General features: G+C 42.4%; 1 protein-coding gene and 1 pseudogene across 1 annotated transcript in view; one reads left to right on the top strand and one right to left on the bottom strand.

Moving 5' to 3' along the window:
• Positions 1–22,596, top strand: part of LOC107294204 (zinc finger protein 208-like) — a 131,542-nt gene that overhangs the window by 23,712 nt on the left and 85,234 nt on the right. The window contains exon 5 of the mRNA XM_029285563.1: positions 10,017–11,431. Coding sequence (XP_029141396.1) covers positions 10,017–11,431 — 1,415 coding nt within the window. The remainder of the gene's footprint in view (positions 1–10,016; positions 11,432–22,596) is intronic.
• LOC107294198 overlaps positions 19,362–22,596 on the bottom strand; it is a 28,587-nt pseudogene continuing 25,352 nt past the window's right edge.

Below are 22,596 nucleotides of genomic sequence, written 5' to 3'. Positions count from 1 at the left end.
TGGGTTACCTGCACTTATGTTCCATCAAGGCTATCATGGAATTCCTAGCCAACAAAAACATTCAGAAACTAACCCACAAGCTCGGAGAAGGAACCTCCACCCTCAAAAACCCCATTGTCCGTGTCCCCCTTTAAGTGCAGTATCGGAACCAATAAACCAGGCAGTCCTTTCCCAGGAATTGGGGGTTAAGAGGCTCTTCCCTCCACCCAGATCTGCCCCCCCTTCCTTCCTGGCCATCCTGGGGGCAAAGTGATGGATCTGGGCTTTGCTTCCACCCGCCCCCATGCATTAAATGGGGTGGCAGTGCAACATGGGTCCCGGGCTACCCGCTTCCCAGGACTCAGAAGGTGGACCTTAAGAGGAAATTTCGCCCCATCTGCATTCCTTCCCCAACCCAAGAAGGCCTCCGTATTCAAATGAGCAGAGCCCCATTGCCCTGGCATGAGCGTGGAAAAGGGTGGCAGGGGAACATGGGACACGGGATTCCTCCCCCACCCGCCTTCCTAAGGCACTCAGGACTCCATCAGAGCAGCTCCCATTCCCTCTGGTGACGTCATTTCCTGCTCAAGTCCACCAGCTGGTCTCTTGCGCATGCTCCGTTCCCTCCCGAAGCTCGGAGGCTGCCCGACCCTCCATCTTTACCCAGGGCGCCGCTGCTTGGAACGTCATACGTCACACGCCCAGCCCAGAGGCGGAGCGACGTCCGCCGAAGGGTGTCCTCTCTAGGACGGTGCACTCGCTCGTTTTAACCGCTTTTGTCCCGCAGGGAGGCGAACGCGGCTGCGAGGAAAGTTTGGCAAGGACGGGGAACCCAGAGGCGAGGCTGCGCGGTGAGTGGGGGAAGCTTTCCACGCGGGAAGGGGGATCACGTCGCGCTGGAGACGGAGAGGGTGCAATCTCTCCCCGTCCCCAAGTGCTGAGTCCTGGGGAAGAGGAGGGGGGGAAGCCCGGGGTCCCATGTTCCCCTGCCGACCCATTGCATGCATGGATGGGGAAAAGCATGCGCGGAGTGGAAGGGATTGCAGAATTGCAGCAGGAAGACTGGATGTTTTGTAGCAAAGGAGGCTGCATTCAGGCAAAATGCAGAGGAGGAGCAGGGGAGCCTCTTAGTCTGACGCCTTGGAGGGAGGACCCCAGGGGCCCACCTGGTGCCAATCAATCAGAATAGAACTGGAAGGGACCTTGGAGGTCTTCTAGTCCAACCCCCTGCTCAAGCAGGAGACTCCTCTCCCCTCCTCCTCCTCCTCCTCCTCCTCAGAATAATAGATTGGAAGGGACCTTGGAGGTCTTCTAGTCCAACCCCCTGCTCAAGCAGGAGGCTCCTCTCCTCCTCCTCAGAATAATAGATTGGAAGGGACCTTGGAGGTCTTCTAGTCCAACCCCCTGCTCAAGCAGGAGACCCTTCTCTCCTAGTCCAACGCTCTGCCCAAGCAGGAGACCCTTCCCTCCTCTTCCTCCTCTGAATAACAGACTGGAAGAGACTCTGGAGGTCTTCTAGTCCAGCCCCCTGCTCAAACAGGAGACCGTATACTATTTCAAAGAAGTGGCTGAAGATCTGTTCCCTTGCAGAGGAAATGCTAAAAATTGCACCCAGGCTGAGAAAGAGAAAACTGTATCCCTGTCCCAAATCCATGGATGTGACCGCTAAACAGTGATGAAATGGTAACTTTGTGGCCAGTCCTCACATTTGCATCCTTCACAGGTCTGTAAAGCAAAGGAAAGCTGGGGTAAGAACATCAGCACAGTCCGTTTCGCTTAGCAACCACTTCATCAATACATCAATCTGAATAGAGATGGAAAGGACCTTAGAGGAATAATAATAATAATAATAATAATAATAATAATAATAATAATAAAGTTGGAAGGGACCTTGGAGGTTATCTAGTCCAACCCCTTGCTCAGGCAGGAAACCCTATACCATTTCAGACAAATGGCTGTCCAGTCTCTTCTTAAAAACTTCCAGTGTTGGAGCATTCACCACTTCTGGAGGCAGGTTGTTCCACTGGTTAATTGTTCTAACTTTCAGGAAGTTTCTCCTTAGTTCTAGGTTGCTTCTCTCCTTGATTAGTTTCCATTCGTTGCTTCTTGTCCTGCCTTCAGGCGCCTTGGAGAATGGCTTGACTCCCTCTTCTTTGGGGCAGCCCCTGAGATATTGGAACACTGCTATCATGTCCCCCCTCATCCTTCTCTTCATTAAACTAGACATACCCAATTCCAGCAACCGTTCCTTATATGTTTTAGCCTCCAGTCCCCTAATCATCTTTGTTGCTCTTCTCTGAAGTCTTTCTAGAGTCTCAACATCTTTTTTACATTGCGGTGACCAAAACTAGATGCAGTATTCCGAGTGTGCCCTTACCAAGGCATTGTAAAGTGGTATTAACACTTCACGTGATCTTGATTCTGTCCCTCTGTTAATGGAGCCTAGCACTGTGTTGGCTTTTTTGGCAACTGCAGCACACTGCTGGCTCATATTTAAGTGATTGTCCACTAGGACTCCGAGGTCCCTCTCACAGTTACTACTATTGAGCAAGGTACCCCCTATACTATACCTGTGCATTTGGTTTTTCTTGCCTAATCTTCTAGTCCAACTGCTCAAGCAGGAGACCATATATCATTTCAGGCAAGTGGCTGTGCAATCTCTTCTTTAAAACCTCCAGTGATGAAGTACCCACAACTTCTGAAGGCAACTTCTGTTCCACTGGTTAATTGTTCTCACTGTTAGGAAGTTTCTCCTTAATTCCAGGTTGTTTCTCTCCTTGATCAGTTTCCATTCATTGTTTCTTGTCCTGCCCTTTGGTGCTTTGGAAAAGTTGACCCCCTCTTCTTTGTGGCAGCCCCTCAAATACTAGAATACTGCCATTATGTCATCCCTAATCCTTCTTTTCTCTAGATCGGCCATACCAATTTCTGCAACAGTTCTTCATATGTTTTAGTCTCCAGGCCTTTAATCATCTTAGTTGCTCTTCTCTGAACTTTTTCCAAAGTCTTAACATCTGTTCTCTTGCAGAGGAAATGCTACAATTGTACCAACTGTGAGAAAGAGAAAGCTGCATCCATATCCCAAATCCATGGATATGACTGCTGAACAGGGATGAAGAAGTACCTTTGTGAGCAGTCCTCGCATTTGCATCCTTCACAGGTCTGTAAAGCAAAGGAAAGCTGTGGTAAGAGCATCTGTTTTCCTTAGCAACTACTTCACTTAATGGCTGAGTTACCGGTATCACTTGTGCTCATTAAACAAGGACTACCTGTATTGAGATGTGTCATATTTTGACCCCATCGTATTTATTTGAAGAGCCGTGGTGTCGCACTGGTTAGAATGCAGTATTGCAGGCTATTTCAGCCCACTGCCAGCAGTTCGATTCTTACCGGTTCAAGGTAGACTCAACCTTCCATCCTTCCGAGATCGGTAAAATATTGTTGGGGGCAATATGCTGACTCTGTGACTGTAAATTAGAGTTGTAAAGCACTGTGAAGCAGTATATAAGTCTAAGTGCTATTGCTATTTATTTATTTATGAAATTTATTTGCTGCCCATCTTGTAACAAATGGCACTGGGCAGCTTACAACATAAAAACATTGAAAGACATTAAAATCATCCATCATTAAAAAAAAAACACAGCAGATAAAAACAGATCCATCTTCCTAATGCAGTCCCTATTCCAGCTCAAAAGAATCCTTATTCTGACATTTTGTAGGGAGATGTTAAAAGATTAAAATGTCACTTGTTACGTTCTCTGTGCTTTTCCATTGCAGATGTATAGGCCAGAAGCACGTTGTCTCCTTGCCTAGACACAAAAATATCTCACGAACGAGAGAGTCACGAGATCTGCAGCCCCATTTAAAGCCGTCTTGGAGAACAGAGAAAGATGGAGACACAACTGTTAGCAAGGGAGGCAACTGGAAAAGGTCCTTCTGCCGTTCAGCTTGGGGGTTGTGGGGACACCTGGGCAAGCACTGGACAGAAGATCCTGGAGGAGGAAACCATCCTCCCTTCAGAAGTTCAGCCCTGCAACTTCAGGAGGATCCAATACCAGGAGGCTGAGTGTCCCCGAGGACTTTGCAACCGATTCCACCAAGTTTGCCATACATGGATGCAGCCAGAAAGGAACACCAAAGCCCAGATGCTGGACCTGGTTGTTCTGGAGCAGCTACTGGCTATCCTGCCCCCTGAGATGGGGAGCTGGGTGCGGGAGTGTGGAGCAGAGACCAGCTCCCAGGCGGTGGCCCTGGCGGAAGGTTTCCTCATGGCCCAGGTGGAGGAGAAGCAGCAGGAAAACCTGCAGGTAGACATCTTCATTTTGGAATCTCAAGATGGGTCCAAATAGGAGAAACGATATACAGGTGGTCTTCAACTTACCACCACAATTGAGCTTGAAATTTCTGTTGCTAAGTGAGTCATTTGTTAAGTGAGTTTTGCCCCCATTTTACAACTTTCTTGCTGTAATTGTTAAGTGAGTAACAAGATTGTTAAAGTGAATCTGGATTCCCCCATTGATTCTTGCTTGTCGGAAGGTCGCAAAAGGGGATCACGTGATCCCGGGACACTGCAATCATCGTCGTAAATACGAGCCAGTTGCCAGGTGTCCAAATTTTGATCAGGTGTGAAAAAACAGTCATAAGTCTTTTTTTGTAGTGCCGTTGTAACTACGAACAGTCGTTAAATGAACTGTTGTAAGTCAAGGATTACCTGTATAATCGTTAAACGTGCTTGGGAAAAACATATGTCTATCAACTAACATAAATACATTCATACATAGATATATATATATATTTACATGCATACATACCATTCAAAGGGCAAACTCGATGGACCATTAGGTCTTCTTCCGCCATTAATTTTCTATCCCGAAGATGCTTTTTCACAAGGCAACTGGACTTCCTTGTTTTTCTTTGAAGATAATAATAATACTAAAGTTGGAAGAGACCTTGGAGGTCATCTAGTCCAACCCCCTGCTCAGGCAGGAAACCCTATACCATTTCAGACAAATGGCTGTCCAGTCTCTTCTTAAAAACTTCCAGTGTTGGAGCATTCACAGCTTCTAGAGGCAGGTTGTTCCATTGGTTAATTGTTCTAACTGTCAGGAAGTTTCTCCTTAGTTCTAAGTTACTTCTCTCCTTGATCAGTTTCCACCCGTTGCTTCTTGTCCTGCCTTCAGGCGCTTTGGAGAATAGCTTGACTTCCTCTTCTTTGGAGCAACCCCTGAGATATTGGAACACTGCTATCACGTCCCCCCTCGTCCTTGTCTTCATTAAACTAGACATACCCAATTCCAACAACCGTTCCTTATATGTTTTAGTCTCCAGTCCCCTGATCATCTTTGTTGCTCTTCTCTGTACTCTTTCTAGAGTCTCAACATCTTTTTTACATCATGGTGACCAAAACTGGATGCAGGATTCAAAGTATGGCCTTACTAAGGCCTTGTAAAGTGGTATTAATACTTCACGTGATCTTGATTCTATCCCTCTGTTAATGCAGCCTAACACTGTCTTGGCTTTTTTTGGCAGCTGCAGCACACTGCTGGCTCATATCTAAGTGATTGGACACTAAGATGTTTCGCTTCTCATCCAAGAAGTTTCATCAGCTCTGATTGGATGGTGGGAATGGAAGGATTTATATTCCTTGCCGAGAGCTGGTCATTTGTATTCTTTTAGAGAATCGTTGAGGCCACTTGGAGGTTTACCTGCGACCTCAAACCTCCAAGTGGCCTCAACGACTCTAAAAGAAGGCAAATGACCAGCTCTCTGCAAGGAGAATGAATCCTTCCATTCCCCACCATCCGGTCAGAACTGAAGAAGCTTCTTGGATGAGAAGCGAAACGTCTTCAAAGAAAAACAAGAAAGTCCAGTTGCCTCCTGAAAAAGCATCTTTGGGACAGCTATGACCTGGATGACCAAAGACCTCAGTTTTCTATGTTTCTGTAGTAAGGATTTCTGGCATTTTGAACATTAAGAACACGCGTGTTCCTCTTCTACTGTAAACTGCCACAAAAACTTCAGCCGATGGATGATTTAAAAAATGTAACAATAAATAAACTCTTATGTTCATTTCTTCCATTTGGGGCAACTGTTCCCTTCTTAGTTTCCATCTCCGCTTTTGGATATAAAGCAGACATGTCAAATGACGTCACGTGACGTCGCGCAACGTATCGGAGCTTTTTCCCCATTGCCGGCAATGGGGTAGGTGCGGTATCCTGGTGCCGCATCCGGCCCGCGGGCCGACAGTTTGACATCCCTGATATAAAGGATAGAAGCATTGTGGATTGAGAAATATCCACTACTACTTCTCTGTTGGTCCATTAACCCTCTTTTCCTTTTTTTCCTTTCTTCAATTTCTTTTTCTCCTTTCTTCCATTTCAGCAGCAGGAGTCCCCCTGGGCTGTCATCCCTGAAAATCTAGAGAGAGAAGTTTCCTCCGAGGATCTGCTTTTTGGGCACTTCTCAAAAGAAGATCCCTATCGGAGCACCTCAGGAAGTAAGAGAAGGTCCTTCCAAGCAATGTGAACGTCCTGGCTCCCCTTGGGAATAATATCTTTCCCTATTTTATTTGTTAGGGTTTTAAAAATCCTTCCTTTATTGCTTTTGTCTCCTTCACAGGGAACAGAACCATCTCCTCTGTATTCATGCGCCCATCTTTTTCTGGTGGAACCGAAAGTGGGGCTGAGCCCACAGCTCAGGTAGCAGAACAAATCTCAGGAGAGATGCAAGGGACCATAGGTGCTGCTCCAAAAGGAAACCTGACTTTCTTGCGTTTTTTCCCTTGAAAACATTTCACTTCTCATCCAAGAAGCTTCTTCAGCTCTGGCTGGATGGTGGAGAATGGAAGGATTTATACTCCTTGCAGACAGCTGGTCAGCCTTCTCTGTGATAGGCTTCCTGCCTGTGATACATCATCCCTTTGGAGATAAGATTGGCCGTCACCTTAGAATAGAATAGAATAACAGAGTTGGAAGGGACCTTGCAGATCTTCTAGTCCAACCCCCTGCTCAGGCAGGAAGCCCTATACCATTTCAGACAAATGGCTGTCCAGTCTCTTCTTAAAAACTTCCAGGGTTGGAGCATTCACAGCTTCTGGAGGCAGGTTGTTCCACTTGTTCATTGTTCTAACTGTCAGGAAGTTTCTCCTTAGTTCTAGGTTGCTTCTCTCCTTGATTAGTTTCCCTCCATTGCTTCTTGTCCTGCCCTCAGGCGCTTTGGAGAATAGCTTGACTCTTTCTTTGTGGCAGCCCCTGAGAGATTGGACCACTGCTATCATGCTACCCCTAGTTCTTCTTTTCATTAAACTAATTTAAACTTCATTAAACTAGACATACCCAATTCCAGCAACTATTTTTTATATGTTTTAGCCCCCAGTCCCCTAATCATCTTTGTTGCTCTTCTCTGCACTTTTTCTAGAGTCTCAACATCTTTTTTTATAGCCTTCAGTGAGAGCCTATGAACTTGGCCCATTTTCTTGCATAGAATATTACATCCTCATATTTCACTCATTGCAGATGTCCCCTTATAGGATTTGTGAACTTCTAAATCCTCCCTTGTCTGTTAATAGAGAAATGTGTTTCCTTGTTCAGGGTCTTGTGTCCTTCGAGGATGTGGCGGTGTATTTTTCTGAGGAGGAATGGTCTCAGATGGATGCCCACCAGAAAGCCCTCCACGAGGAAGTCATGCTGGAGAATTCTCAGAATGTGGCCTCTCTGGGTAAGAGTCCCCTACTCAGCCTTCAAATGTGTAGAAGACAGTTAAGAGTTAGCCAAATATTTCTCCCCAACCAGATCTCATCTCCTGTATACAGGAAGGAGTTAATCCTATCTTCTCCAAGCAAGGGAAAAAATTAACAGCTAAATGTCTATGGAGGTTCTCAGTCATCGAGGTCATAGTTGTCCCAAAGGTGCTTTTTCATGAGGCAACTGGACTTTCTTATTTTTCCTTGACGACATCCTGCAGCCAAGAAGGCTCCACACACATTTGCATTACTCAGGTGACCCTGAAGACATAGGTAAACCTCCAAATGGCCTCAACGACTCTCTAAAAGAATGCAAACGACCAACTGTCTGCAAGGAGTATAAATCCTTCCATTCCCCACCACCCAGTCAGAGCTGAAGAAGCTTCTTGAATGAGAATCGAAAGGTCTTCAAATTAAAATAAGAAAGTCCAGTTGCCTCCTGACAAAGCACCTTTGGGACAAAATTAACAGCTACTTTCTTAGGTCCGTCATGTTGTCATTTGTTATTTCATAGTTCAGATATTCCCCTTCAAGAATATAATTTTTTTTACTTTCTCAGTGCTTCATCTTAGATTATGAACCCAGTGATCTGACCTCTGACCTTCGCAATCACTTCTTGTATAGGATAGGAAGCTACTTGCTTGTCCTATGAACCACAGATGTTTTCTAAAAATTGTTATTTGGCAACTGCGAGATGAACGGCATATAAATTTGATAAATAAATTTAAGAAGCTGTGCGGACTTCAATTCCCAGAGTTCCCCAGCCAGCAAGCCACACAGCTTAAAGTTGCCACAGTTGAGAAACAGTGGATTACAATGTTTTCTTCTTTTTGACATTTTCTTCTATAATCCAGTGTCTCTAAATTCTGGGTGAAATACAGTGTTTCACCTATGTGGAGCACCTATGTGGAGATGTGGCTTTAAGTTAATAGATAATATTAATAGATAAACTACTTGACTGCAATGCAGTGGTTGCAATGGGAGGAGACGATGGCAGAGGAGAAGTAGGAAAATATGGATATATATTTGTCGATTTTCACAGGTACAGGTATGCAGGTCTTGGCGTATTCAGGTCTTTTCCCGTGTAAGATTGAGAGTATCTTGGCGACGTTTCGACGAGGTCCCACTCATCATCTTCAGGCTGGTGTCTTCGGCTTCGTGCTTGTGCGAGCAAAGTGTGATCGGAGCTGCCGTCTCTATAAATATTGGTGTGTGTGTGTGGAGTGCTGGCTCAGTTGCTGTAGGTGGGTTGGTTGGCTGTGTAGGGGTTATTCTTTGCGGATTGTTCAGCTGTTTTGTAACATCCTGAGTAGTTGAGGTGCTGGCTGTGTGCCCATTAGTCTTTTGTGTTATAATGGACCCACGCCATGAACACAGAGCTAGACCGCAAACTCGGAGCCAAACCAAAGCCCGGTATGCTACATCACAGCCTTCTGCTCTGGACATCACATCACAGAACTCAGGAGGTTACAATGCTAAACCCCAGGATGTTACAACACAGCCAACCACCCAGGATGTTGCAACACAAAACTCAGGATATCACTACACTAGATCTCAGGATGTAATCACACAACCCATTGCCCAGGTCATTATAACACAAAAGACTAATGGGCACACAGCCAGCACCTCAGGATGTTACGAAACAGCTGAACAATCAACAAACAATAACCCCTACATAGCCAACCAACCAATCCCTACACAGCCAACCAACCCACCTATAGCAACTAAGCCAGCACTCCACACACCCCCACCAATATATATAGAGAGACGGCAGCTCCGATCACTCTTTGCTCGCACAAGCACGAAGCCGAAGACCCCAGCATGAAGATGACGAGTGGGACCTCATTGAAACGTCGCCAAAATACTCTCAATCTTACACGGGAAAAGACCCGAATACGCCAAGACCTGTATATATATATATATTCTTTCCCTTAGCTTTGTCCAATTTTTCTTTTTTCTTCTCAAGGAGCTCATGGGCAGGAGAATGACAGTTGCAAGGAACCATTTCAAGAGATCGATCAGAAAAAGGAAGAAAGGCTTAAAAAAGAGAAAAACCAGTCCAAAAAGCAGGGGAGAAAAAAATCCATTCTCCATTGTATTCAGATTCAAGATGTTCTTCAACAACCTTGGAAAGGAAGAAATAAAGAAAAGACTTTAGGGAAAAGAAGGGAAACATTCAAAGACACGTTAGTTGTTAATAAAAACTACAGGGCTTACACTAAAGGAGAAGGTTGTGAATTGTTGGACAATAGAAAGTGTCACAGAAGAACTATTTCTTTAGCTGAAAGAAGAAGAGCAGGAGAAAAGCCATACCAATGCATGGAGTGTGGGAAATGCTTCAAATGGAGCCAGTATCTTAGGTCCCATAGAAGGATGCATGCAGGGGAGAAACCATACCAATGCCTGGAGTGTGGGAAGAGCTTTAGTCAAAAAAGCCATCTTACTTCTCACAAAAGAATCCACAGTGGGGAAAAACCTTACAAATGCACGGAGTGTGGAAAGAACTTTTCTCAGAGTAGTCACCTTAATTATCATAGAAGGATCCACAGCGGGGAGAAGCCTTATAAATGCATGGAGTGTGGTAACACTTTCCGGAGGCGCTGTGACCTTGCTTCCCATAAAAGGATCCACACAGGAGAGAAGCCATATAAATGTGTGGAGTGTGGAAAGAGCTTTAGTCAGAATTGTTCCCTTAGGTCTCATCAAAAGATCCATACAGAAGAGAAATCATATAAATGCACGGTGTGTGGAAGAAGCTTCCGGTGGAAACATTCTCTGATTTCCCATCAAAGGATACACACGGGAGAGAAGCCATATCAATGCACGGAGTGCGGGAAGAGCTTCAATACAAGCAGTAGCCTTTCTACCCACAGAAGAATTCACTCAAAGGAAAAACATAAATGCATGCAGTGTGGAATAAGTTTCAGTCAGAGGGCTTGCCTAATTTCTCATAAAAGGAGCCATAAAGGAGAGAAACCGTACAAATGCGTGGAATGTGGGAAAGGATTCCAGAAAAACAGCTCCCTTATATCCCATGAAAGAATCCACATAGGAGAGGAAACATATGAATGCATGGAGTGTGGAATGAATTTCCGTGAAACTGGATCGCTTGTGCATCATGAAAAGACGCACAGAGAGGAGAAACCATATAAGTGCATGGAGTGCGGAAAGAGCTTTAACAACAGCACTGCCCTTACTTGTCATAACAGAACTCACACTGGAGAAAAACCATTTAAATGTACGGAGTGTGGAAAGAGGTTCAGTCAAAGTAGCCACCTCATTTCCCATAAAAGGACTCATACAGGGGAAAAACCATATAAATGCACAGAATGTGGGAAAAGTTTTTCTCAGCTTTCTTCTCACAAAAAAGTCCACAGGATAGAGAAACCCTATAAATGTATGGAGTGTGGAAAAAGTTTTAAATGGAATAGTGTTCTTATTTGTCATAAAAGAACTCACACAGGGGAAAAGCCCTATCAATGCACCAAATGTGGGAAAAGCTTCATTACGAGCAGTAAACTTACTTTCCATATGAGGATCCATTCGGAAGAGAAACCATATAAATGTACGGAATGTGGAAAGAGTTTTAGTCAGGGATGTGACCTAATTTCCCACGAAAGGACCCACTTAATCGCAAAACCATTTAAATGCATGGAATGCGGAAAATGTTTCCGTTGGAAAAGTGCTCTTCGTTATCACAAAAGGAGCCACATGGGAGGAACCCGATAAATGCAAGGTGTGTGGGGAAACATTCAAAATTGGCAGTAACCTTACTTCACATAGAAGAAGGACCCACTAGAAATAGAAATAACTGCCTGGAGTACGGGAAGAACTCTGACTAGAGTTTTGACCTAATTTCTCGTCAGAATCCAAAACAAAGTCTATAAATGTGGAATGGGGTGATAATTTGAGCTGAGTGCAAAGAATTCATATGAAGGAATATTGTCCTAAAATACAGAAGAATTGTGATGGACAGAAGAAAATCATGCATGAAAGATTAGGAAGTTTCAGTCCTAACATGGAATGGACATCTTCAACAAACACTGAAGGCAGGACAAGAAGCAACGGGTGGAAACTAAGCAAGGAGAGAAGCAACCTAGAACTAAGGAGAAACTTCCTGACAGAACAATTAACCAGTGGAACAACCTGCCTCCAGAAGCGGTGAATGCTCCAACACTGGAGGTTTTTAAGAAGAGACTGGACAGCCATTTGTCCGAAATGGTATAGGGTTTCCTGCCTATAGGGGGTTGGACTAGATATAGGGTTTCCTGCCTATAGGGAGTTGGACTAGATAACCTCCAAGGTCCCTTCCAACTTTATTATTATTATTATTATTATTATTATTATTATTATTATTATTATTATTATTATTATTATTATTATTATTATTATTTTGTTACTTCAGATTCCAACTGCAAAAGGATAATTTCTTCATGAGAGAGCTATGTGTGAGGGTTGAGATATTTTCATGTTCAACAGTTTATTTATGTAACTGATATTCATGGGTGCTTTTATAGGAATTAAAGTTTATTTTTAGATTAGTTTACAGACACTGGGTATATATGCTACTCCCGGTTGTCATAGAAATAAACAACATTTGCATTTTGCTAAAATGTTTGCTAGGGTGTTCTATATGAACGAGGCTACATTGCATACTATTTTTAATGCAAAGAGGAAAAATTAAATCAATGATATCTCGGTATAGAAAGGGGTCTGAAAAGAAGAATGCTATACCTGGGATAATAGACGTACTGTAGGTCATTGCTAGATGGCAGCAACAAATTAAGATTTTTTTATTTTATTTTTTTGTATCTTGCTGTGCCAGGGGGTGGGTCATTCTGGTTTTGCAACCCAAATCTGAGAGTTCTATTTTAACCTCAAGGACTACTGAGCAGGAAGCAAGAATTGTGGCTAGATGTTGGCCTCTTTCAGACATTGCAAGGTCTCTGTCATGGTTCCGACAGATGAAACTCTTCAAAAGAACTTCGAGGCATTATTTACCTTAAAGAATCTTTATTTTGAGTAGCATAATATCAGCATTGCATAATTGAAGCCAAAAATTGAATTCCCCTCCCCTGAGCACATAGTATCAAAGCACAATTCCCTCCTCCAATTAACAGTCATAAATCACATTCCCCAATTAGCTTGAAGCGTGGGCCTCCTCTCCGGTTCTCCAGCCCGCCAATTCCTTATCAGCTCTGGTTACAATAACCTTGTTTCTCACGCTAGTTTTAGTGTTGTTATGTCAAGCTGGACTCTCGTTCACATCCCCCCTCCCAGCATTATCTAACTCTAAAATCAAAAGGTAAAAGATGGCTACATTTCCATCTTTTGTCAATGCAAAAACATCAGATGTTAGCAGCGTTGACAGTATCATTTTAACTCATCGATGGTGATTCTGTTACAACCATAGATATCCCAAAGTTCTTCGATCCAGAACCGAGTGCAAGATGGTCAAGTTATTCTTTCAAAGAGTAAAGCAGTTGCTGTGAGAAGGAATCATCAAGAGAGCAATATGGATCAAAGGGTCTGGAGGCTAAATTGTATGATGAATGTATGTCTAACCTGTCAAAAAGAAGGATTGCGAAGACATGATAACTGCCTTCCAGTATTTGAGGGGCTGTCACAGAAAAGACTTATTCCCCATAGTATCTGACTTATTCCCCATAGTATCTGAGGCAGGGCAAGAGGTAATGGGTGGAAGCTCGTTAAAGAGAATCCAACCTAGAAGTAAGGAGAAATTTCCTGACAGTGAGAACACTTGAAACAGCTTGTTTCCTGGAATTGTGGATGCTCCATCACTGGAGGTTTTCAAAAATAGACTGGAATGATATACGGTCTTCTGCTTTGAGCAGGGGGTTGGACTAGAAGACCTCTGAGGTCCCTTCCAGCCCTTTGGTTCCATGATCCTGCTGGGTGCATTGAAGATGAACAGATCTTCTCAGGCTTACATCTGAGTCCCATTGAGGCTGGCTCTTTTGCCTCCATCTGCTCTCTGGGTTCTGCAGACACTTCCAAGGGGACCTTCTGATATGGCCATTCCTGTGGGAAGAGTTGGGGGTTCTTTTCTGAAGGGCTGTGGACAGGCAGTGGTGCCAAGAGGCAGCAGATCCCCTCTGATGAGGAACAGCTGCCTCCCCCACTTGATCCAAGAGCGCAGAGAGTAGAGCGGATGCTCGGGAGAAGGTCGCCCTGCCCCTCCTCACAAGGAACACTCGGTGTGGGTTGACTTAAGCAGAAGCCAGGGGAGATTGTCAGGAACAATTATTTGCTCAGCCTTTACTCTTGTTTCTGCCTGTGCCGTGCCTTTGCCTCGTGGATTTGCCTTGCCCTTGTGGACATTGACTCTGGACCTTGCCCCATGAGCTTGTACCTTGTCTTTGGACTTCTTTTCTGCCTGTGAAAATTGTTTTTGTTGCTTTCTGGCTTTTGTTTGCTGGACTGTGTGTGGCTGCCTTCAGGTTACAAGAACTGGGCAAGAAGAGACTGGACTGCCATCTGTCAGAAAAGGTGCAGGGTCTCCTGCTTGGACGGGGGTTGGACTAGATGACCCACGAGGTCCAATTCTGTTATTCTGTTCTGTTCTAGTCCTAATATTCTATTCTATTCTATTCTATTTTAAAATATGGGGTGAAGCTTTACCAGCCATTGTAGGACCATTTGTTGAATTTATCAAAGCAATAAAGGACTCCATTGTAGCTTGTCTCTGCCTAGGCAACCTGGATCATAACAGCTAGAAACTATTGCTAAGCCACGTTTGAGTAAATGATTGAGTGATTTCACTCCAGGCTCTAAAATAGAGCCCCTCCCAAAATAATCCCATATTTGTCATTTTGATATGCCCTAGGACTAGAAAATATAATTGAATTAATCCAAGGTTATAGGGAAATGTAATACAATACCTATTAGCTCTGGTCAAGCCCTTGTCACTCCACAGCAAAGCAGACTTTGGCATTTTTGTGGAAGAAAAGCCTGTGCATTTATAAGTCTCTGCACTGTGGCTCCTTTGATGGAGAAAGAAACTCTCCCTCTGAAGCTCTTTCCATGGGTTTATGATGAGGAATCAGTGACATAAAGAAAACTTTTGATAGAAAAATGCTTTCTCATTCCTACTGCCCAGCCTGAGTCTCAACTTCACACAGAAGAAACAAGACTTGAGTTTGGTTTCGATGGAGATTCTCAGTCCTCCCAGTCATGGTTGTTCTAAAGGTGCTTCTTCATGATACAACCATGCTTTCTTTTTTCTCTTTGAAGATGTTTTGCTTCTCATCCAAGAAGCTTCTTCAGCTCTGACTGGATAATGAGGAATGGAAGGATTTATACTCCTTGTAGACAGCTGGTCATTTGCCTTCTTTTGAGTCGCTGATGCCACTGGAGGCTTATCTGTGTCGTCAGGGTCACCTGAGTGGTGCAAATGGGTGTGGAGCCTTCTTGGGACTGCTGAAAGGACTGTGTTGTAGACTGGAGATAGATGGTGTCCTATCCCTCCCCCTCTGTTGAGAGAGGGCTGTTCAGTTTTGACACAGATGGCCTCTTTGACCCCTCTTTCAAACCAGAGGTCCTCTGTCCAAAATGTGGACTTTGCTGTCTTCAAAAAGTGGTCTTTGTCTTTTAAATGCAGATGGAATGCTGAATCTTATCCTGATGGGTTTGTTCTTCTATGTTGTGCCATACATTCATGAAATGGTTGCTTTGTTTCCCCAATGTACAGATCCAGTCAGAGCTGAAGAAACTTTTTGGATGAGAAGCAAAACGTCTTCAAAGAGAAAAAAGAAAGTTCAGTTGCCTCGTGAAAAAGCACCTTTGGGACTGAGTATGGTTATCCCTATGTCCAAGAAATAGTAACTATTTTGTATATTGCAGCACACTCAGATGTGGCGAATATCTCCCACACATCCATGGAGTTCTTGTCCTAACTTTACTTCTAGCCCCAGATTTCCAAAGTCCCTTTTCTCAGCTGATTTCTTAATTGTTTCTGGTGTTCGTGGCTACAGAAAAGGATTCTCCTCTAAAGAAAAGATAAAAAGAAGAAAATGTCAGGGAAGAAAGAGGGGAATCTTATTAGGTAGGTTGACTTCTCTGCATTTAGGGGAAATTCACGAGAATCCTTCTTGATCAGCTTCTATCAAGGATTCAAAATACTGCAGATGTGATTTTCTAATTCCTAGTTATTTATCTTAATTATTTCTATGACCACCTAGAGCAGATATGTCAAACTCGTGACGTCATGTGACGTCGCCCAACATATGGGGACTGTTTTGCCATTGCCGGCAATGGGGTGGGCGCGGCTTCCGCGTGACGCGTCCAGCCCATGGGCCGGCAGTTTGACACCCCTGGCCTAGAGAGTTAAGAATAATTTTTTAAATAACTCAGCAATTCAGATGACTAGTACATAAACTGATTTAATACATAAATAAATCAACAGGTGAACTTACAGTAAAACTTCTGATACCCCTGTGGGAAATCTAGGAGCCTAAATTAAGAAAATCATAATCCAATGTGTGTGTGATATATATATACAACACAAGCAAACATACTGGGAAAGAAAGAGAGCATCTGAGGGGAAGGGGAGGTCAGGGATGATGGGTATGGGCTCACAGAATAATGCTGAAGAAAAAGAAAGGAAAACCAGTTCCAAAATGGAGAAAAAAATTGTTGGATGTTCCAGAAATCTGGTGGAGAAACGAAAGGGTGGGGGAGATGGTGGTATGACAGATGGAATTACCATAGGAACTTTTTTGTAGTTTTTAATGTTTTATGTTTTCACCAGTTGTGTTTTAGTTATTAACATGATTTATATATCTTTTAATCTTTGATTGGGAGCCGACCCAAGTTGCCTGAAAAGATTGCTGGCTATACAAAGATTTTAAATAAATAAATGAATAGTTGAAAGGGATTATAGCATTCAAATACCATGAGGGGAAAAGGGGAGGGGGAAAATCTATTTTATTTAGGGGTTGAGTAAAGAATTTACCTCAGGAAATGTGACTAGGAAGCAAGACCTTTGGAGAAGTTAAGGCAAAGGGAATATTTTAGATAGCAGATAAAGCAAAAAAACAAAAACAAAATCTGAAAACTACTGGTTTGAAGAGATTCCTCTACATTTGGAGGGATTAAAAAAGAGACTGAGCTACAATTAGCAGTTGAAATGGAGAGGGAATCATGATTAAAAAGCAATTTAAAAAGAATGGAGTTAAATTCTGTTTTATTTTCCCCCCAGCCCATTTCTATACCTATCCAGCTTCCTTGTAATTGTTTAATTTTTTTGACAGCCAATCTGATTTCCAATTCTTTAATGAAACATTTGACAATAACAGACACAAAACTAGAATCAGTGCCTTTCCCCCAACTATCCACAAGCAATATTTGAGTAAAGAGTTTTGCGGGCAGAATTTATAAATTTTACAACTGCGTTAGAAATATTGTATCAGGAATCATATGTTACTGATTTACAGTCTCCGACATCCTTTAAATTTACTCAAACGTAAGAATTTCTCTTATTTTAAATTGTAAAAAACACGCAAGTGAACACACAAAACTTAATTTACACTATGTATTTAATTATAACACTTATAATTTAAAGGAAGAAATTCAGTCATCGCTTGATTTAATCAAGTCTTTTTCCGGGGGCAATAAGAATGCTAAAAATAAAGAAGGAAAATCAATTAAGAGACTGATTTAAAATGCTATAAATATTGTTACCAGAACTTTCCCTATTTTGTACTCTACCTTCAAGAAATTTTGATTTTCTGGAAAATAAATCTGCTTTCAAGTAGTATGACCAGCATCTTTCTTTTGCAGCTTGAAATCTGGATCAGATTTACTTCCAGTTTCAACTCAGCAGGAGCCTCTGAAACCCTGAAATTTGTCCACACCACCCACCCAAAGTCCTCCAAATAGTTTCATACATAGTAATATTTGATGCAACCAAAGAGAAAAAGGATTTAATACATGCCAGCAAAGTAACCACATCACTGATATTTAATTTTATTTAAATAGATTTTTTTCTTAGCTCTCATCACAGCACAGAAAGGCAAAAAATGGTCTTAATGCTTGGGGGGAGAAATTGCCCCTGAATTTTGGGGATTTCTCATCATTCTGGCTCCTTTTGTGACAGGAATTCTTCCTCCTAAAACTTTTTATTCACTCTACATTGATATCTATGTTATTATTCTCTCACATCATGAGGCCTTTGACCGAAAGTTTCCCTGCTTCTAGTCATACTGGTTAACTCAGGTCTCAGTTCTTTACAGTGGATGCGAGTTGGATTATTTTTTGGTATCTTTACATCCCACAAGGGGATGAGAGGGGGAAAGATGAATCTGCAATAAAGTGTTGTGTGTACGTTATAGGAAATTGGGAAGGGGGATGACAGGTGAGAAGGACAGGAGCAGCTGGATCCTGTTTGTATCAGCATTCCACAGCCAGGTACCCTGAGAAACATAGGGATCACCCTCAAATATCTCAAAACGTCTTGGCAAGCTCCGGTTGGCTGGAAATGGACTGGTCATGGGGGGGGGATGGATGGGCTGAGGGCAAACCCACACCTTATTTTATATCCAGAGAGGGCAGTGATTTCAGAGCTGGCTTGAATTTACTGCAACAAACACCTTTGCCTTAATCAAATGGAGTCGAAGGCTTTTCTTCCCTAAGGGATCTGATTGGGGCAGGTCTAACAATCTCTTTCCATTTACTCTAATGGAATTTGAGTCCCCTTTGGATTATAATATCATTTCAGATCCCAGTATATCTCTGCTGCGCCATTTCTTTTTGTGAGGACAGAAGAAGCGTTAAGGCCCTCTGAATATGAGTGTGTTAAGCAGTGCTTTTTTTCTAAAAAAAAAAAAAAAAAATGCCGCAACTCACACATATCATACAACCCACCTTGCCTACCCTACAAGGTTCCATCCAAAAAAGGCGCTGGAACTCCGTTCTGGGCATTCTATGAGAAAAAAAGCCCTGGTGTTAAGGAATGAGAGGAAGTGGAAAACAATTGTAAAGAGAGGAGACAAAACAAGGAAAGTTTACACTATGAGAGGTGATTGAATCAAATGAATTTCTACTTGCTGGTTTGCCATAAGAACCTTAGTGGCGCAGTGGTTAGAATGAAGTACTGCAGGCTACTTCTGCTGATTGCCGGCTGCCTGCAGTTCGATTCTCACCTGCTCAAGGCTGACTCAGCCTTCCATCCTTCCAAGGTCAATAAAATGGGGACCCAAATTGTTGGGGGCAATGTGCTGACTCTGTAAACCGCTTAGAGAGGGCTGTGAAGCGGTATATAAGTCTAAATGAAATTGCTATAATGGAAGAAAGACTGATAAACCTTTGTCTTAAAATTGCTTCTCCCACCTGGGAAAGGACCACATGTAAATGTCTACCTCTTCATATACCCCCCAGAACCAAGATCAAGCGGGAAGTACAAATGATTGGGAACCAAGAAGCTCACTTGTTAAAAAAACACACACACAATAAACATCTTCATAAATTCATATAGTCCAGAATCTGAAATGTCTATAATGCCCATTTTCTTGGAATTGACACCCAATTGGAAACTCGAATAAATGTAAACTGATGAAAAAACTATCTTCTCTTATTGACATGTACAATTCTTGACCATGTAAAATGACAGTTGAACCTAAAATTCTCCATAATTAAAAGAAGCACATGCCCGTTTTTTTCTATTGGTAAATTCATATCTCTCCGAAGCTGTCAGTTGTGAGGGTCAGACTCAGTAAAATCTCTTTCCTAGTTCAGTATGCATAAATAGGAAATCCATAGATTTAACCAATTAAATCTAAAATGTACATGGATTTTCATCAAATGGATCTCTGTATGGAAAATTAGGCCATTTCTCCTCACACATTTATATGGCTTCTCCACTGTGTGGAATCCTTTTATGTCTTATAAGGGACCGATTTTCAGAGAAGCACTTTCCACACTCCATGCATTTGTACGGTTTCTCCCCCGTGTGAATCCTTTTATGGCAAGTGAGAGAGCCAATTCTGCTATAACTCTTTCCACATTCTGCACATTTATGTGGCTTTTCTCCTGTGTGGATCCTATTATGGGAAGTAAGATGACTGCTCTGAGCAAAGGTCTTTCCACACTCTCTGCATTCATATGGCTTCTCCCCAGTATGGATCCTTTTGTGGGAAATAAGATAACGGTTCTGAAGAAAGGCTTTTCCACAGTCCGTGCATTGAAAGAGCTTCTCCCCTGTGTGAATCTTTTTGTGGGAAATAAAGGTACTGCTGTGAGAAAAGCACTTTCCACACTCCGTACATTTATATGGCTTTTCCCCTGTGTGTTTCCTTTTATGGGAAACGAGATAACGGCTCTGAATAAAAGTTTCTCCACACTCCGTGCATTTATAGGGCTTCTCCCCGCTGTGGATCCTTGTGTGGCAAGTAAGAGAGCTAATCGTGGTAAAACTCTTTCCACATTCCACACACTTATGTGGCTTCTCTCCTGTGTGGATCCGATTATGGGAAGTAAGATGGCTGCTTTGAGTAAAAGACTTTCCACATTTTCTGCATTTATATGGCTTCTCCCCTGTGTGGACCCTTTTATGGCACGTAAGGGAACTAATCACGCTAAAGCTCTTTCCACATTCCCCACATTTGTGTGGCTTCTCTCCTGTGTGGATCCTTTTATGGGTATTAAGATGATTGCTCTGAGCAAAAGTCTTTCCACACTTCATGCATTTATACGGCTTCTCTCCTGCATGGATCCTTTTATGCAAGTTAAGATGAGTGCCATTAATAAAGTCCTTTCCACATTGTCTGCATTTATATGTGTTCTCCCTTGTGTGGATCCCCTTATGGGAAGTAAGAATGAAGGTCTCTCCACACTCCGTACACTGAAATGGCTTCTCTCCTGTGTGGATCCTCTTGTGAATTGTAAGGGAAAGGCTCTCACTTTTCCCACACTCCGTGCAATTATATGGCTTTTCTCCTGTGTGGATTTGTTTGTGGGAAGTAAGGGCACAGCGGTTCCTGAAGCCCCTTCCACATGCTGTGCATTTATATGGCTTTCCCCCTATTTGGTTTCTCTTATGGAAGATTAGTTGACTGCTTGTTCTGAAGCTGTTTCCACATTCCGAACATTTATGCGGCTTCTCTTCTGTGTGAATTATTTTATGAGATATAAGGGGCCCGTTTTGGTGAGAAAGAGGGGAAGTCCCATTGTAATTTTTTCCATTGCTTCTAGATATATAATCTTCTTTGGTTTGAGTTGGGTGCCATTCATTTACCTCTAATTTGCCTTTGAATAATGTTACATTTTCCCCAATATATTGGTTCTTTATTTTTCCTTGTGGTGCACGAAAGTCTTGATTCCGCGTCTCAATGGGAGACGGGCTTTTCCGATTCCAATTATATGACAGGTTTCTCTCGTGCCTTTCTAGTTTCATTTGAATTGCAATCTTCTCCATGCCATCTCCAGGACTGAAGGCTTGAAATAGTTCACTGGAATCTGTATTCTCCTGCCCATTATTGCCTTCAAAGGAAAAGAAAAAATGAAAATGAAAGCAAAGCTAGGAAAAATTAACTAAATTTCCAAACAGTAGAAAACTTGAGCGTAATTTTTTTTTTTTTAAAGAAGCTGCACAGATTTTCTTAGCTGCAGAGACGGTATCTGAGAATTTGGATTTTCATGATTAAAACTTTGGAAGATAGGGATTTTGAAAAGAATTTTATAAAAAAAATTAAAATCATTCTTTACTTTGCAAAATGGCCAAATAATTGGAGATTTAACAAGCCTTGTGAAACACAAAAAAGGACAAAATAAGTATTTCCTTTGTCATCCCTACTCAGAGAATTTGCTGAGAATTTGGTGGCAAATCTTTGGAGAGAACAGAAATAACTAGAATGGAGGCATGGAGGTGAAAATGACAGAATTCAGAGAGACAGCTAAATTATAAATAATAAAAAGGAGAAAACTATGATGTCACCTTAGGGAGAGAGGCTAAAACATAATTGCATTTATAACTGCTGTTAAGGAGATAGGAAGCCACTTCATTATTATTTTTTTCTTTTTTCCTTTTCTTTTGCTTTCTTTCTACTTTCTACTTATACGTCTGTGGAGATTCTCAGTCATCCAGGTCATGGTTATCCCAAAAGTGCTTTTTCATGAGGCAACTGGACTTTTCGTTTTTCTTTGAAGTCATTTCACTTCTCATCCAAGAAGCTTCTATGATTGGATGGTGGGGAAATGGAAAGATTTATACTCCTTGCAGTGAGCTGGTCATTTGCCTTCTTTTAGAGAGTCGTTGAGGCCACCTGGAGGTTTATCTGTGTCTTCAGGATCACCTGAGTAGTGCAAATGTGGAACCATCAGAGTTGAAGAAGCCTCAAACCTCCAATATAAATATAATATAAATCCTTCCATTCTCCATCGTCCAGTCAGAGCTGAAGAAGCTTCTTGGATGAGAAGCGAACCATCTTCAAAGAAAAACAAGGGAAGTCCAGTTGCCTTGTGAAAAAGCACTTTTGGGATTTCTACTTATAATATTTATAACTTTATTTCCTCTTCAAAACATGTGCTAGTTTCATCCTGATAAAATTTCTTCAATAAAATTGTAATTTAAAAAATATCCAATGGCACCTAGCTACAAACTTGTCTTCCAAAAACTCTCTGATTGGGGAGTAGCAAAGCCTTACCCAAAGAGGCCACGTTCCTATAATTTTCCAGCATGACTTCCCAATGCAGTGCTTTTTGGTCAGGATCCAGCTGAGACCACTCATCCTTGGAGAAATACACAGCAACTTCCTCGAAGGACACAAGACCCTCCTGAATAAGGGGAGGCGAAAAAGCAGAACAGACCCAGGATTTACAAAATATGGAATGTTTCAATACCCCTAAAGCAAAGTTATACA

The sequence above is a fragment of the Protobothrops mucrosquamatus genome, unplaced genomic scaffold (genome assembly GCF_001527695.2).
Source record: "Protobothrops mucrosquamatus isolate PMUCROS unplaced genomic scaffold, P.Mucros_1.0 scaffold1862, whole genome shotgun sequence".
Lineage (NCBI taxonomy): Eukaryota > Metazoa > Chordata > Lepidosauria > Squamata > Viperidae > Protobothrops > Protobothrops mucrosquamatus.
This window is presented reverse-complemented; position numbering and strand designations above follow the sequence as displayed.